Consider the following 15,144-nt stretch of genomic DNA (forward strand, 5'->3'; position numbering starts at 1 on the left):
ACACCAAGTAGCCCCATCCCACCCCTGGAATGTCACCTGTTGGGTGGAGCGGGCTGGACAGCTGACTGCTGGGCGAGGAAATGCTTCTCTCAGGAGTCCCTGCCCTGAGCCTGCCCCACCCTAACCCAGATCTGGGACCCATTCAGAAAACTTTGGGCCGAGAACACCACAGGTCTAGGTCAGCTTCCTTGGCCCAGGCATAGTTGAGGCAGGCTGCCATATAGCCTGGCCTTACCACCCTCGCCAAGAGCTCTGGACTCTTCCCCGGCGCCTCGATGGGGCGGTGGGTGGGGCTTACCCCGCCCACTCGGTCCACTTCTGCTCCTGGCTGGGGAGGATCCTGCCAGGATCGAGGCTGAAGGAAGGTGCAGGGAGCCTGGGAGAAGGCCCTCCAAGGCAGTGACACCCTGGTCCTTCGATCCCTCCACCCTCCCCTAGCAGAGGGTGGTACCTTGGGGCTCTTTGCATCATCCTGCGGCTTTGCTGATTTCACCCGGCAGCTAAGGGGGTGGCAGAGGGAAGGGCAGAGTCAGCCACCATGGCGACACACCTCTCCCACCCCCAGCGGCGCCCTCCACTCTTGCGCCAGGCCATCAAGATAAGGCGCCGCAGGGCCAGAGACCTGCAGGATCCACCACCCCAAACCACCCATGAGGTAGGAGTGACCACCCATGAGGTAGGAGTGATATGAAGGGCCAAGAACCAGCCTAGGGGGTGGCGCTGCGGTCTCGAGGCCTGGATGTGGGAGGTTGCCTGCCCCCACCCACCTGCCCTCGATGGCCCTGGGCATAGCCTTGTGGTTGGACAGAGAAGTCCACCATGTGTTCTCTGAGCCGTGGTGGGCTTTCCTAGTCTCTTCCCTTTGGTGGGCCTGTCCCTCCGGCCCTGCTCTCTGAAGGCATCCGCCCCCTGAAGGAATATCTCCAATGACAGTGGACTGCCTAGGGACCCCTCTGAGCTACCCCAGACCTGCCTGGCATTCCCCCCTACTCACCCTCCCCTGCTCTTAGGCCTCACTTCCGCAGCTGGGGTGAGGAGCCAGCAGCCTCCTGATAAGCACCACTGTTTCCTCTGGGGAAGGAAGGGGGGGCAGGTGCCGGAGAGCCCACTGCTGGGCCAGCTGAACGCCCATGGACCTCAGGCATGGCAGGCCAGGGGATGAGCAAAATGACCCAGGGGTGAGCCCTTCGGGGAGCCTTGTGTTGGAACAAGTGAGGGGACTCTGTGGGCCTAGAGGCCCGAGAGGCTGAGGTGCTACGGTCCCTCTGTCTCAGGCCTGGGTCGTCCTGCCTGGCTAGATAAGCTTCTGAGGACAGCTTGTCTTTTCACCTTGCTCCTAGGTCCAGGTCCAGTCCCACCATTTTTCCTCAGAAGAGGTAAGAGGTGGAGTTTGGAGAGTGTGGGGGATGTGGGAAGCAGCCCTACATCCTCTCTGACGGAGGCCCCTCAGGCCCCAGAGGCAGAGGCGGCTCTCACAACCACGTAGAGAGCATTCTGAGGTTCAGCCTTCACTGCATTGGTGCCTCTTTGTCCCTTTCTGGGCCCGAGATCTGGGCGTCAGGGAGGGCTGCTGGGTGATGACAGGGTTCCTGAGGTGACCCTGCTGTGTCTCAGCGGGACCTGCTGTATGAGGAAGCCCTCTATACTGTCCTGCACCGCCTGGGTCAGCCAGAGCCCAACCATGTGAAAGAGGACTCAGAACTGCTACGCTACCTGCAGGAGGTAAATCCAGCCCCCGCTGTTACCCATCTTCCTACAGCCAAGGCTCAACCCTCCCTTCCCACCAGTCTACCCTACCTTGTGTCCCTAGCCTCCCACACCTCTGCCCTCTTCAGGCCTTCCAGGTGCAGCCCGAGGAGCACCAACAGATGCTGCAGCGTGTTGGGGGGCTCGAGGTAACCTGGGCCAGGGCACCCTGGGCAAGGAGGGGGCGTGAAAAGCTGGGCCTCTCAGCAACTCAGGCAGCGCCCACTCCCATCCTTCCAGAAACCAATATTTTGTCTGAAGGCAACAGTGAAACAGGCCAAAGGCATTCTGGGCAAGGATGTCAGTGGTAAGTGTTTGGGGGAGCCCCGGAACCCCATCAGTCTCGCCTTGAACTCCTTGCCAGAGAGCCCATCCACCGAACACCCCAGTTGCTAGACTCCTGTGTTTAGATGCCAAGTTTAGAGCTTTGTCCAGCGTTCCCAGGAGGAAGCTGGGCCCCAGGAGCTGATGGAATTCAAGGAAAACCTGGCTGACTTCCTGGAGTCTTGTCCCTCATTCCTTGCCAGGGTTCAGTGACCCCTACTGCCTGCTGGGCATCATCGAGCAGGGAGTCGGTGTGCCCGAGGGCAGCCCGGTGTCGCGCCGCCGCCAGAAGGCCGTAGTGAAACACACCATCCCTGAAGAGCAGACACACCGCACCCAAGTCAAAAGCCAGACGCTTAACCCTGTTTGGGAGGAAACCTTTATCTTGTACGTGGTCCCATTCCAGCCTCTATTCGTTTCCCATCCCGGTCTCCTCTGGGTGGAGGTTTTCCAGCCAATGAGATCAGTGATCTTCCTGGATCAAGAGAATGAGTTCAGCCCTCGGTCCTCAAGTAGAGCTGGAGGGAGATGGGGCTAGATGGCACAGACCCGTGACGTGAATGCCAATCATGAACCTGCTGATGTAATGTCACGCACCTGAAATGCTAGCACTCCAGAGTCAGGAAGATGGAGAGGTCAAGGCTAACCTGGGCTACATGGCAAGGCCCTGCCAAATGACTGTAGAGCAGGCACAGTTGGGTATCTCTGGCTGGTTGGTGGCCAGAGGACCTTCCAGCCTGTTCTTGAAGAAGGCGTGAAGTGGTTGGGGTGGGGTGGATGGGATGGCGCAATCTTTAATCCCAGCACTTAGGAGGTAGAGGTAGACAGCTCTCTGAGTTTGAGGCCAGCCTGGTTTACATAGTGAGTCCCAGGCCAGCCAAGGCTGCATAAAAAGATCCTGTACCCAACAAAAAATGAAAAAAGAGAACTAGGCAGGAAGGGGCTACAACTCCACACGGTGGGTGATATTGGGGACGGCAGGTTCTGGGCTTGTGGCCTGGCCCAACATGCATGTCCTACCCTGCTAAGGTCCTTAAACATACATGTTCTTTTCTCCCTAGGGAGTTTGAGGACATAACCAACGCAAGCTTCCACCTGGACATGTGGTGAGTGGCCCTGCCCTGTCCCGGGGGATGAGAACAAAAAGAGGCAGTGGGTTGCGGGGACAATGTGTCAAAGTTTCTTTACTGATGAGGTCATGGACCCCTTCCCTGCCTCTTACTCTACCTTCTGGCCAACAGGGACCTGGATACTGTGGAATCCGTGAGACAAAAACTTGGGGAGCTCACGGACCTGCATGGGCTCCGAAGGTGGGTGTTGCAGACTCACAGACACCCTGCCTCCTGAAAGACAGGCTCTGCCTTTGAGTGCCCAGGTGGCTGACCTTTCACCTGCCTAAAACAGGATCTTTAAGGAAGCTCGGAAGGATAAAGGCCAGGATGACTTTCTGGGGAATGTGGTCCTTAGGCTGCAGGTACGAGTCGGGGAGAAGAGCCGGGGAGAAGGGCCAGGAGAGAGGCAAGGGCTGGCAGGGTAAAGGACTTCAGGTTTGACCCAATCTGAGCCTGGGGGCCGCCCCAACTGCCTCCCTGCTCTCGCCTCAGCTCTGTGCGGGGTTCTGATGCTCGTCACTGTTGTCTTCTCTGCTAGGACCTGCACTGCCGAGAGGACCAGTGGTACCCACTAGAGCCCTGCACAGAGACCTACCCAGACCGCGGCCAGTGTCACCTGCAGTTCCAATTCATTCACAAGCGGGTAGGTCCGGGGCCTGGGCCAGCAGCTGTGTCTTCCTCTGTCGGTAACCCTCCTGACGTGGGAGGGCTGGCTGTGTCCGACATGGGGTTCTCTGCTCACCTCCATTGGTAACCTTCCTGACGTGGGGAGGGCTGGCTGTGTTCGGCATGGGGTTCTCTGCTCATAGCCCTGTTGAACCTATTGCAGAGAGCCACGGTGGCCAGCCGCTCCCAACCCAGCTACACAGTGCACTTCCACCTCCTGCAGCAGCTGGTGTCCTACGAAGTCACCCAGCACCAGGTATGGCTGTCTGCCAGAGCTGAATCCCCCCAGAGCCACCTGCCTGGTCCCGATGTGCCTCTATGATTTCCCTTAGGCCGGCAGCACCTCCTGGGATGCATCGCTGAGTCCCCAGGGTGCCACCATCCTCTTTCTCCATGCCACTCAGAAGGACCTGTCAGACTTCCACCAGTCCATGGCGTGAGTACACAGCCCTGCTCAGAACCCCTAGGGGACCTTCTCTGCCCTGCCCACCAACCAACAGGCTGGCACTTCAAAAAACAGCCCTCGGGAGTGTGCTCTCGGGTCCAAACTGTGTTTGTTTATAATGTTTTATTTTATGAAAGTTGTGTGAGGTGTTAGAGTCCCTGGAACTGGAGTTGCAGACAGTTGTGAGCTAATGTGTGAGAGCTGGGAATTGAACCTGGGTCCTCTGGAAGAACAGTCAGTGTTCTTAACCTCTGAGCCATTTCTCCAGCCCCCCACCCCTATCCCAAACTGTTTTTTTAAGTTTGGAGTCAGTTAACAAACTTTCAGATCTGGAGATTTTGTGCACAACTCAGATTCTAGCTGTTCATGAAACAGGAACTCTCTCTCTCTCTTTCTGTTGTTGTTGTTATTGTTTTGAGAAAGGGTTTCTCCGTGTAGCCCTGACTGTCCTGGAACTCACTCTGTATCTGGCCTTGAACTCAGAGGTCCGCCTGCCTCTGCCTCCGAGTGCTGGGATTTACAGTGTGCGTCACTAGCACCCCTAGCTTTTGGCCTCCTTTTTGAACGTTGGCCTGAGCCCTGGGCTTTTGTGTTTGCCTGGCTGCTGCAGCCCCATTTCCCAGTGTCACAGGCTCACAGCAGTAAAGAGCTGATACTCAGAAACTGATGTCAAAAATGACTTGGTGATACATGCCTGTAATCAATCTCAGCATTCAAAAAGCTGAGGCAGAAGGATTGCAGAAAGTTTGAGGCCATTCTGGGCTTCACCGTATACAGTGAGACCCTGACTCAGAAAAACAAAACCTCTGAAAATGACAATAAATCTCCAAGGGCCATCATGTCCCCTGAGCTATGTCAGCTTCTTGGAATGCCAAGAAGGAGCACTCCTGCGTGACTGGCATGCCAGCCTGTGTGGAGAAGAATGCATCGCCCGGCTGCCTGGCCTAGTTCTGAGGTTTTATCCAGACAAAGCACAATTTAAGAGTCAGAAGAAGCTGGGTATAGTGTTCAACCTTTAACCCCAGCACTTGGAAAACAGGCAGACAGATTTCTGAGTTAGAGGCCAGCCTGGTCTACAAAGTAAGTTCCAGGACAGTCAGGGATATGTAAGAGACCCTCTCTCAGTTGGGTAGTGGTGGCGCATGCTTTTAATCCCAGCACTTGGGAGTCAGAGGCAGGTGAATCTCTGTGAGTTCAAGGCCAGCCTGGTCTACAGAGCGAGTTCCAGGACAGCCAGGGCTACACAGAGAAACCCTGTCTCGACAAACAAAACAAACAACAACAACAACAAAATACAAAAAAGTCAGGTGACTTGGACAGCATCTATAGAAACAGAGGTCCTGAGAGTCACATGATCAGCCACTGGCTCAGCCTCTACTGGTGGATAAAGTGGGGAGATGTTGCCTTCCTGGGTCCTGCTGAGGGCGTCCTGTCCCTGCAGGCAGTGGTTGGCCTATAGCCGCCTCTACCAGAGCCTCGAGTTCCCCAGCAGCTGCCTCCTGCACCCCATCACCAGCATTGAGTACCAGTGGATCCAGGGCCGGCTCAAGGCAGAACAGGTGAGTGGTGTAAGGGAAGCGGGCTGGGCACTGGAGGGCCCGACCATCCTGTAACATCTCCTGGCTTCGCAGCGGGAGGAACTGGCCACCTCCTTCACCTCCCTGCTGGCCTATGGCCTCTCCCTCATCCGGAAGTTCCGCTCCGTCTTTCCCCTGTCTGTCTCTGACTCCCCATCCAGGCTGCAGTCCCTCCTCAGGTCAGTGGCTACCCTTTTGCCGCTGCAGGGGGTCAGGGTTGAGTGTGCAGGGGTAGCACCTGCTGGGTGGGAGGCCTCTGAACAGAGCGCTCTGCCCCCTCCAGAGTCTTGGTGCAGATGTGCAAGACAAAGGCCTTTGGAGAACTGTGCCCAGACAGTGCTCCACTGTCCCAGCAGGTTTCTGAGGCTCTGCGGGTAGGTGTCTTCCCGGGGGTGGGGGCCGGGGCAGGGACCTTTGCTCACTAACCCTCCCTTCTCCCCCCACATCTTCCAACAGATGGGCACCATTGAATGGTTTCACCTGATGCAGCAACATCATCAGCCCATGGTGCAGGTAGATTCTGGGACGGGGTCGAGGGTGGGTATGTGCTATCTGCCCTTGCAACCCCGTTTAACCTCCTGTATCCTTCCCAGGGCATCTTGGAGGCTGGCAAGGCCTTGCTAAGCCTGGTACGGGATGTGATGGCTGATCTGTACCAGTGCCGACACACATGGAACAAGATTTTCCACAAGTAAGTGCCTGGAGCCGGGTCCAGAGCCGATGAGTCTGGGGTTCTGGAGCCGGGTCTGTGCTAATGGGTTTGAAGCTGATGGGGCCGGAGCCAGATCTGGAGCCAATTGGCCTGTGGGACCCTGATGGGCACACATAAGATCCAGGTCTAGAGCTGGGTCTGGAACCGGGTCCGGAGCTGATGGATCTGGCCGGGCCAGGCCCGGGCGAAGCCCACGGGTCTGGGGTTCTGGAGCCAGGTCTGGAGCCGATGGGCCTGTGGGACCCTGATGGGCACCATTGTCACATGTACTGCCTTTCCTCCAGTGTCCTCAAGATAGACCTCTTCTCCGTGGCCTTCCAGGAGCTACAGTGGCTGGTGAGACCCTCTGCCATCTCCAGGTAACACCTGTCCGTCTAGCTCCACAGCCCTCCTTGACAAGCTTTTTCTCATAGGTGGCCAAGAGGGTACAGGACCACACAGCAGCAGTGGGAAGCCTTGTTTCTCCAGACATGGGAGAGAGTCTGTTTCAGCTCTATGTCAGTCTGAAGGAGCTCTACCAGCTGGGCCCAGTGCCCTCAGACAAGTGAGCAACAAGTGGCTTGAAGGTGGGCTTCGGGCGTGCCGGAAGGACAAGGGCTGACAAGGGCTGGGCCCAAGGCCAGCCCCTGCCTCCCCGCAGGCTAAGCTTCTGCTCTCCCTAGCAATGGAGTCCTGGCCCTGGATGGGTTCCACCGCTGGTTCCAGCCAGCCGTCCCCTCGTGGCTGCAGAAGACTTACAGTGTAGCCCTGGAGCGGGTGCAGCGTGCTGTGCACATGGACTCGGTACCGGAGGGGCCCTGGGTTTGGGAAAGAGGTTGGGTTCTCTGCAGATACCTCCAGGCCAGTAGAAGTCTCTAACCATCTCTGAGCTCCTTCAGCCGGGCACTGTCCAGGCCTGCTTTGTGCAAAATATGGCCTCCTGATATCCCGAGGTTCAGCCGGGCTCCTCTGTGCCTAGGGGTCCTGTGGGCTGAAGGAGCGGCGGGCACAGCCTTGCTGTCATCCTCCCGGTAGCCTCCATTCAGCTGAGCGTGGTCATTAGGGGAGTAGGTTTGTGTCCGCCTGCCATGAGCCTGTTCCCTGAGTGTCTCCCCTCCCCCAGCTGGTGCCCCTGGGTGAGCTGACCAAGCACAGCACTTCCGCCGTGGATCTATCCACCTGCTTTGCCCAGATCAGCCATACCGCCCGGCAACTGGACTGGCCAGACCCCGAGGAGGCCTTCATGATCACTGTCAAATTTGTGGAGGTATGGCACCTCCCCGGCATCCTTGCCTCCCCTTAGGACAGCCTCGATTCTGCCACACCCAGTGCTTCACAGGCTCCCGGCCCCCCACAAACCTTGCACCCTAAACGCCGCATTTCTGAGACACCTCTATTGACCCATTTTGAGGGCCCCACCCATCCATCCTTTCATCTTCTGTGGTCCATCACCCTAGGACACCTGCCGGCTGGCCTTGGTTTACTGCAGCCTTATAAAGGCCCGGGCCCGTGAGCTGTCTGTAGGTCAGAAGGACCAGGGTCAGGCAGCCAACATGGTAAGACCCAGAGCTGGGGCTGAGGGGCTGGGAGGGTTCGGGGAGCTGGGGGGCTGAGGGGACTGGGGGTGCTGACGGGCTGGCCAGGGGAGGGGTGGATCTGCCTAGAGGCTCTGCATCCCTGTGCCCGTGCCCACCCCAGCTGTGTGTGGTGGTCAACAACATGGAGCAACTGCGGCTGATCATCGACAAGCTGCCCACTCAGCTGGCATGGGAGGCACTAGAGCAGCGGGTCGGAGCCGTGTTGGAGCAGGGGCAACTGCAGAACACACTACATGCCCAGCTGCAGGGCGCGTTGGCCGGGCTGGGCCATGAGATCCGTACTGGCGTCCGCACCCTGGCTGAGCAGGTACTGTCCGATCCCCTGGGACCCTGCCTACCCTGGTCCTCAGCAGAACCCGAGCTGCTGATGTTTATCCCCTGACCCCAAACCTCAAGCCCACTCTCTGGATTGCCCCTGGCTCACTCGGTCTCTCTTGGTCTCCCTGATTTGTGTCCCCAGCTGGAGGTGGGCATTGCCACCCACATCCAGAAACTCATTGGCGTCAAGGAGTCTGTTCCGCCTGAGGACGTGAGTAATGGCCCTGTTCGTTGCCCTTCTCCTCTGGGGTTGTGAAAAGAGCCTGGGTAGATGGAAGTTGAAGGTCCTGAGGATGTTGGATCAGTTCCCCAACCTTGACCTGGGTGTGATGTCCCCATGGGCCTCAGTGTCCTCCTTGGATGTTCAGTAAGGCAGGCTGGGTCATGCCGCAGGCTCTCCTAGAACTGATGGGTGCTGTATGCTCACCTCAGGAGGCTCAGCTTAGTTTTTTTTTTTAATTTATTTATTATGTATGAGTGTTCTGGGCACCAGATCTCATTAGAGATGGCTGTGAGCCACCATGTGGTTGCTGGGAATTGAACTCAGGACCTCTGGAACAGCAGTCAGTTCTCTTAACCTCTGAGCCATCTCTCCAGCCCTCAGCTTAGTTTTGTAGCCCTGGGAACACATGGGTCTGGGATCACATCCTTCCCAAGGCTTATCACCTCTGCCACCCCATTTATGGCAGCCAACTGAACCCAAGCCCCTCGTGTGTAAAGGGGAGAGTGGATCACTCTGCCTCTGACTGTTTGGGGAAGAGTTATTCATTAGCTCATCAAATGTTGAGTAAACACACGTTATGGTTCCAGATACTGACTTAATCATTGGTCTTAAATAAGTGTAACCAAAACCCCTGCTTTCCTAGGGCTTCCTTCTCTGGGGGCATAATGGATAGCTAGCTGCAGAGATAGCACTCACTCCAGCAATGGTATAACTGTAACCACTGACACACGATCAGTTGTGTGCACGGTTGCACACACACTTACATAGTGTGATAGATAACAAGTGCCAAAAGGAAAAATAAAACACAAGGGGGGATTGGGAAATGTCAAAGGGTTGGACTTCTCGATAGTGGTCAGGGAAGGCCTTTTTCTGAGTGTGACAGCTGAGCCAAGGTCCACAGGAAGTGAGAAAGGGTCCCGTGAGATGCCTAGAGGAAGGACGTTCCAGGAAGAGCAGGGTCCTGAGGCGGCAGGTGCAGAGTGGGTCCACAGGATGCCGAGGATGGTGTGGTCGGAGCAGAGAGAGCAGCCAGGACATTGCAACACCTAACACACAAAAGCCTAGCTTTGTTCCCCGCCCAGGGGATGGGACGGTCAGGACAGTGTGAGCGAGGTCTGGACTAAAACAGGCCTGAGTCCTTCTGGTCTGTCTTAGGCCATTCTGCCCCTGATGAGATTCCTAGAGGTGGAACTGTTCTACATGAACACCAACCTGGTTCAGGAGAACTTCAGCAGGTATGGGGCAGCCCCCGACCCACACCGCCCTCTGCTCCCATGTGTTTCTGGGTTGGTGGCTTGCTGGGAATCCTTTTGGTGACTCTTCCTTTGGAGAATCCAACCAGCTTCAGGGACAGGGAGCTCTCTGCTTCTCTCTCTGGCCCCTTTTGTTCTGCCGAGCTCTGACCATGGCAAGCTTTTCCCTGTATTCTTCCAAGCCCAGGCCCATCTTCAGGGCCCCTGACTGCTTCATGGTCCAGGCATGAGCCCCGCTTGGGGCTCGGGGAGACTTCTGGTTGGGATGTTCAAAGTGTAGGCTCTGGATACCTGGGTTCTTTATTCCTCTTTAGTGGCTTCAAGATGTCCAAGTTGTCATTGCCCATGATCCCAGTCCCAGCCTCTCCTGAGGAATGAGTGGTCACGTGCAGAGCTCTGGTCCATAACCTCACCTGCCTCCAGGTGGAACCTGGGCCCTGATTGGCAGCTGGGCTCTTCCTCCTACAGTTCTTTTTCCTCCTACTGAGCAGCAAGCAGGGCCCCTGTAGGCTCGGATTTCTTTATGCCATTGCTGAGTGTTTTCTTTTTTTTTTTTTTTTTTTTGGTTTTTCGAGACCGGGTTTCTTTGTGGTTTTGGAGCCTGTCTTGGAACTAGCTCTTGTAGATCAGGCTGGTCTCGAACTCACAGAGATCTGCCTGCCTCTGCCTCCCGAGTGCTGGGATTAAAGGCGTGCGCCACCACCGCCCGGCTGCTGAGTGTTTTCTTGTTTGTTTTGTTCTGTTCTGTTTTTCCTCACATAAATGAGAATTAACTCTCCACTAAGACAAGAGCTTTGCTCAGAAACATCTAGAACAGTACCTGATGCTGCTAAGTGAGTATTAAATGAGTTCACTCACTACTTCAAACGAAGGCCTACTTCCCCACATGCTGGTGAGCGCTGTACTCATGAGCTACACCCCCATCACAGGCGTCCTCCATCAGGACACAGGGCCTGTTGAAGATACTGACCTGCTCAGGGGCTCAGAGGTTAAGAACCTTGACCACTCTTCCAAAGGATCTGGGTTCAATTCCCAGGACCCCCATGGTAGTTCACAGTTATCTGTAACTCCAGTTCCAGTGGATCTGGCACCCTCATAGTGACATGCTTGTAGGCAAAACACCAATGTACAGAAAAAATAAATCAAAAGGATCCTTACCTGCTCAGCTCTACGGGGCTGCATGTTAGATCTCATCTCCTGTTCTTGTCTTCATCTTATTCTCCTTACCCATGCTGTGTGCTGCAACCCTAGCTTACCCTGGGGTCCAGCTTTTCCTCTCCCACTTTAGTGGTTTGCTAAAGCACTACTCCTCAAGAGCCTTCTCCACTGAGGTTAAGAGATGCATTGATGGAATTAACAACTCCTTTGACCTGCCCCCTTCTCACTCTGGGAGCAACCCTTCCTCGGTACCCTCTCTACACCCTCTCCCAGAGCAACCCTTCCTCGGTACCCTCTCTACACCCTCTCCCAGAGCAACCCTTCCTCGGTACCCTCTCTACACCCTCTCCCAGAGCAACCCTTCCTCGGTACCCTCTCTACACCCTCTCCCAGAGCAACCCTTCCTCGGTACCCTCTCTACACCCTCTCCCAGAGCAACCCTTCCTCGGTACCCTCTCTACACCCTCTCCCAGAGAAACCCTTCCTCTTTACCCCCTCTACCACCCCCTCTCTCCCTCTGCCAGAGCAACCCTTCCTCTGTACCCCCTCTGCCAGAGCAACCCTTCCTTGGTACTCCCCTCTCACCCTCTGCCAGAGCAACCCTTCCTCGGTACCCCCTCTGCCAGCTTTGCCCCAGCCTCACTTGCTGAACTGGTGGACGGGGAGGTGGGGCAGGGGAGGTAGGGTGAGCCTGGGTTCCTGAGGCCGCCCCTCTCTGAAGAGCACCTTTGCTTCTTTCCCTGCTGCCTGGCCTGTGTCCGGCACCTGGCAGCCTTCTGACTCTGCTGTGGACCCACACGCTCACGGTGCTGGCGGAGGTGGCGTCTTCGCAGCGTAGCTCGCCGTTGGCCTCTAGCAGGCTGAAGGCAGCCCTTCAGGTAACTGTACCTACCGGCGGATGGGAGGACATTAACCCTGGGGTACCTGCAGTCACTTCTTTTCTCTTCCCCAGAGCCTGGAGGTCTGCTTCCACGCTGAGGGCTGTGGTCTGCCGCCAGAGGCCCTGCACACAGCCACCTTCCAGGTAAGATTCTTAGCAGTGTGGAGAATGACCCTGGGGCCTAGTTAGGGTCTTTTGATGAGGCCCTAATTAAGAGGTCAAGGCAGGGAGCCTGTCTTTCTGTATCCACCTGTATCCAGGACCAGCTACATCACTCATGAAACAGAGTGCAATACAAAACATTGGGCCTCTTATTCAAAATCATTACAAATTTTGATGCTGGAAAGAAATAATGTAAGTGTAGTGTCCTTCTAGGCTCAGGGTACCTACATGCCCGCACTAGGGAGAGTGTGCTCAGAGCAGGCCGTCTGGCACCTCTGCCTCTCTGTGGTCCTAGGGCCCAGCACTTCCTATGGCCTCTTACCCTCTGCGAGGGGGGCCTGGCCGCAGCGTAAGTGTGGGTAGATGCCCTGTTATGCCGTTCCAGGATCTGCAGAGGGACCTGGAACTGCAGGCGGCCTCCAGCCGGGAGCTCATCCAGAAGTATTTCTGTAGCCGAATCCAGCAGCAGGTGAGGTACTCCTCCTGCCCTGCACCCTCCGAGGGTCACAGCGGGCCTCGCCCCGCTCCCTCCCAGCTGATGCCTATGCATGATCCCATGCCAGGCTGAAACCACTTCTGAGCCGCTGGGTGCTGTCACCATCAAGGCCTCCTACCGCGCCTCTGAGCAGAAGCTTCACGTGGAGCTGCTCAGTGCCTCCAGCCTGCTGCCTCTGGACTCTAATGGTGAGCGCTGGCTGCCCTGGGCCTCTCCTCACCAGGATCCTGGAGGCTCAGCGGGAGCTCTGAGCACATTTCCTCTGGTTATCAGGAGGGGACTAAGATAACAGCTGGGGGGGGGTGAAGCAGTGTGGGGTGCCGTGGTGGCTGGAACTCAGTCAGCAATGCCCCCATCCGGGCCACTTGCCAGGTGCCAGTGACCCCTTTGTCCAGCTGACGCTGGAACCCAGACATGAATTCCCTGAGCTGGCCCCCAGGGAGACCCAGAAGCATAAGAAGGAACTCCACCCACTCTTTGATGAGACCTTTGAATTGTGAGTGGGTCCCTACTCTTCTCTGTTCCCCCACCCTTTTCCCTCCCTCGATACCCCGCCTCCTATAAGGAGTGCTTGAGATGACCACACTGGGCCTGAGGGGAAAAGTTCTTGGGACAGGTGTATGTGTCCCTGGGAGGAAGGGATGGATTCCTATCAAATACAGAGGCATTCGGGTACCTGCTCTTTGTTGAAGATGGGCCTTGAGGTCACAGGACCTCTGGCTGTAAAGTCAGCCCATGATGAGAGTGGGTGTTACGCCATGTGAGAGATGACCAGGCTGAGAGGCAACTGCTGTTCTCAGCATAGGGGACTCTGTATGTTGGAGGGAGGGACCGTTGATGGCAGATTTGAGTGAGGCAGGGAACTAACTGAGCACCTAATTCCCTGCCAGCCTGGTGCCTGCTGAGCCGTGCCAAAAAGACTGGGCATGCCTCCTGCTCACCGTGCTGGACCATGACAGGCTGGGAGCCGATGACCTGGAAGGGGAGGCCTTCCTGCCACTCTGCAGGGTGCCTGGACTGACCGGCTGTGAGGAGCCTGGCGAAGCCCCTCAGACTCGCTTGCCTCTCACTTACCCTGCACCTAACGGTAGGCCCGAGTCCCAGGGCAGGGCTCTCTTGGGAGATGAACACCCATAGAACAGGCACTGTGGCTCAGCTTGCTGAGTATTTCACAAATCTCCTCTCTGATGGAGAGACCAGTGAAATTCAAGCTCTGAAAGTAATTGTGTGATTCTCTCGGTGGGGAAACGGATTAGCTCCTGTGACCGGCGGCCTGATCTCTGTGCAGGGCACACGTGCCAAGTCTGATAACAGAAAAGTCCCTATGCCTGTGTGTCATGAGATACACTCAAGTATCTCAGGGCTGGGTGTGATGGCACACCCCTCTAAACCCAGTGCTCCAGGCAGGTGGATCGCTGTCAGCCTGAGGCCAACTAGAGTTACATAGTAAGGACCCTGTCTATTTTGGTTTTTTGAGACAGGGTTTCTCTGTGTAGCCCTGGCTGTCGTGGAACTCACAGCCTGGTTTTGTAGACCAGGCTGGCCTTGAACTCAGAGAGATCCACCTGCCTCTGCCTCCCAAATCCTGGGATGAAAGGCGTGCGCCACCACGCCCAGCTGGATTGTCTTAAAAAGTATCTTAGGTATTGACTTCCAACTCTCACAAGTTGGTGAGCAGGCTCACACTCTTTTACAAGGGAGTAAGTTGACGTGGAGTTAGCTGTCTGGCCTCGGGTTCTCTTGGAAAGAGGCAGTAGTTTCCACCCCACGACCCATCATGTTTCCAGTTTTGTTTTTTTTTTTTGATTTTTCGAGACAGGGTTTCTCCGTAGCTTTTGGTTCCTGTCCTGGAACTAGCTCTTGTAGACCAGGCTGGCCTCGAACTCACAGAGATCCGCCTGCCTCTGCCTCCCGAGTGCTGGGATTAAAGGCGTGCGCCACCACCGCCCGGCATGTTTCCAGTTTTGTTTGTCAAGACATACCTGTGGAATTTAGCTTGTGTGTGCCCACCAATTTCCTTCAAGGCTGGCATAGGGGTGAACCAGCACTATACTATTTTCTAACCAGGAGTTTGACCTTCAAATCTTTCTCTCCACAGGGGATCCAATTTTGCAGTTGTTGGAGAGCCGGAAGGGAGATCGCGAGGCCCAGGCCTTTGTGAAGCTGAGGAGGCAGCGAGCTAAGCAGGCCTCCCAGCATGCCCCACCCCCGGGACGGTAGCCGTGGAAGTGAAGCCTGGAAGTTTAGGGTCTTCCTGACAAAGGGAAGGAAGCCGCCCTTCATTCTGGGGTAACACAGGAGAGCCGGTAGGCAGAGGGCCCAGAGTTCTTGGCAGAACAGCCCTTGGTGCTGGAATACCATGACCAGTATTTATCTTTTGTTTTTAAGACTGGGTTTCTCTGTGTAACAGTCCTGGCTGTCCTGGAACTTGCTCTGTAGACCAGGCTGGCCTTAAACTCAGAGGTCCGCCTGCCTCTGCCTCCTGAGTGCTGGGA

The 15,144-nt window shown here is 56.2% G+C and overlaps 1 protein-coding gene across 1 annotated transcript; it reads left to right on the top strand.

Annotated features, from left to right (window-relative positions):
- The first annotated feature begins 529 nt into the window (after positions 1–529).
- On the top strand, positions 530–15,113 carry Unc13d (unc-13 homolog D). The gene is made up of 32 exons (XM_041636025.1): positions 530–655; positions 1,341–1,376; positions 1,615–1,722; positions 1,836–1,895; positions 1,987–2,053; positions 2,274–2,457; positions 3,132–3,176; positions 3,312–3,380; positions 3,475–3,544; positions 3,721–3,825; positions 4,012–4,104; positions 4,181–4,284; positions 5,735–5,852; positions 5,925–6,049; positions 6,154–6,244; positions 6,327–6,383; positions 6,464–6,561; positions 6,867–6,918; positions 6,996–7,126; positions 7,245–7,365; positions 7,685–7,828; positions 8,019–8,117; positions 8,260–8,466; positions 8,620–8,688; positions 9,856–9,935; positions 11,884–11,989; positions 12,064–12,135; positions 12,539–12,622; positions 12,717–12,837; positions 13,022–13,145; positions 13,540–13,736; positions 14,748–15,113. The coding sequence occupies exons 1-32, from the start codon at positions 539–541 to the stop codon at positions 14,867–14,869; spliced, it is 3,276 nt and encodes a 1,091-aa protein (XP_041491959.1). The 5' UTR covers positions 530–538; the 3' UTR covers positions 14,870–15,113.
- The last annotated feature ends 31 nt before the right edge of the window (positions 15,114–15,144 follow it).

Source organism: Microtus oregoni, unplaced genomic scaffold (assembly GCF_018167655.1).
Source record: "Microtus oregoni isolate MIOR12 unplaced genomic scaffold, Mior012 000048F_ref0000485, whole genome shotgun sequence".
Lineage (NCBI taxonomy): Eukaryota > Metazoa > Chordata > Mammalia > Rodentia > Cricetidae > Microtus > Microtus oregoni.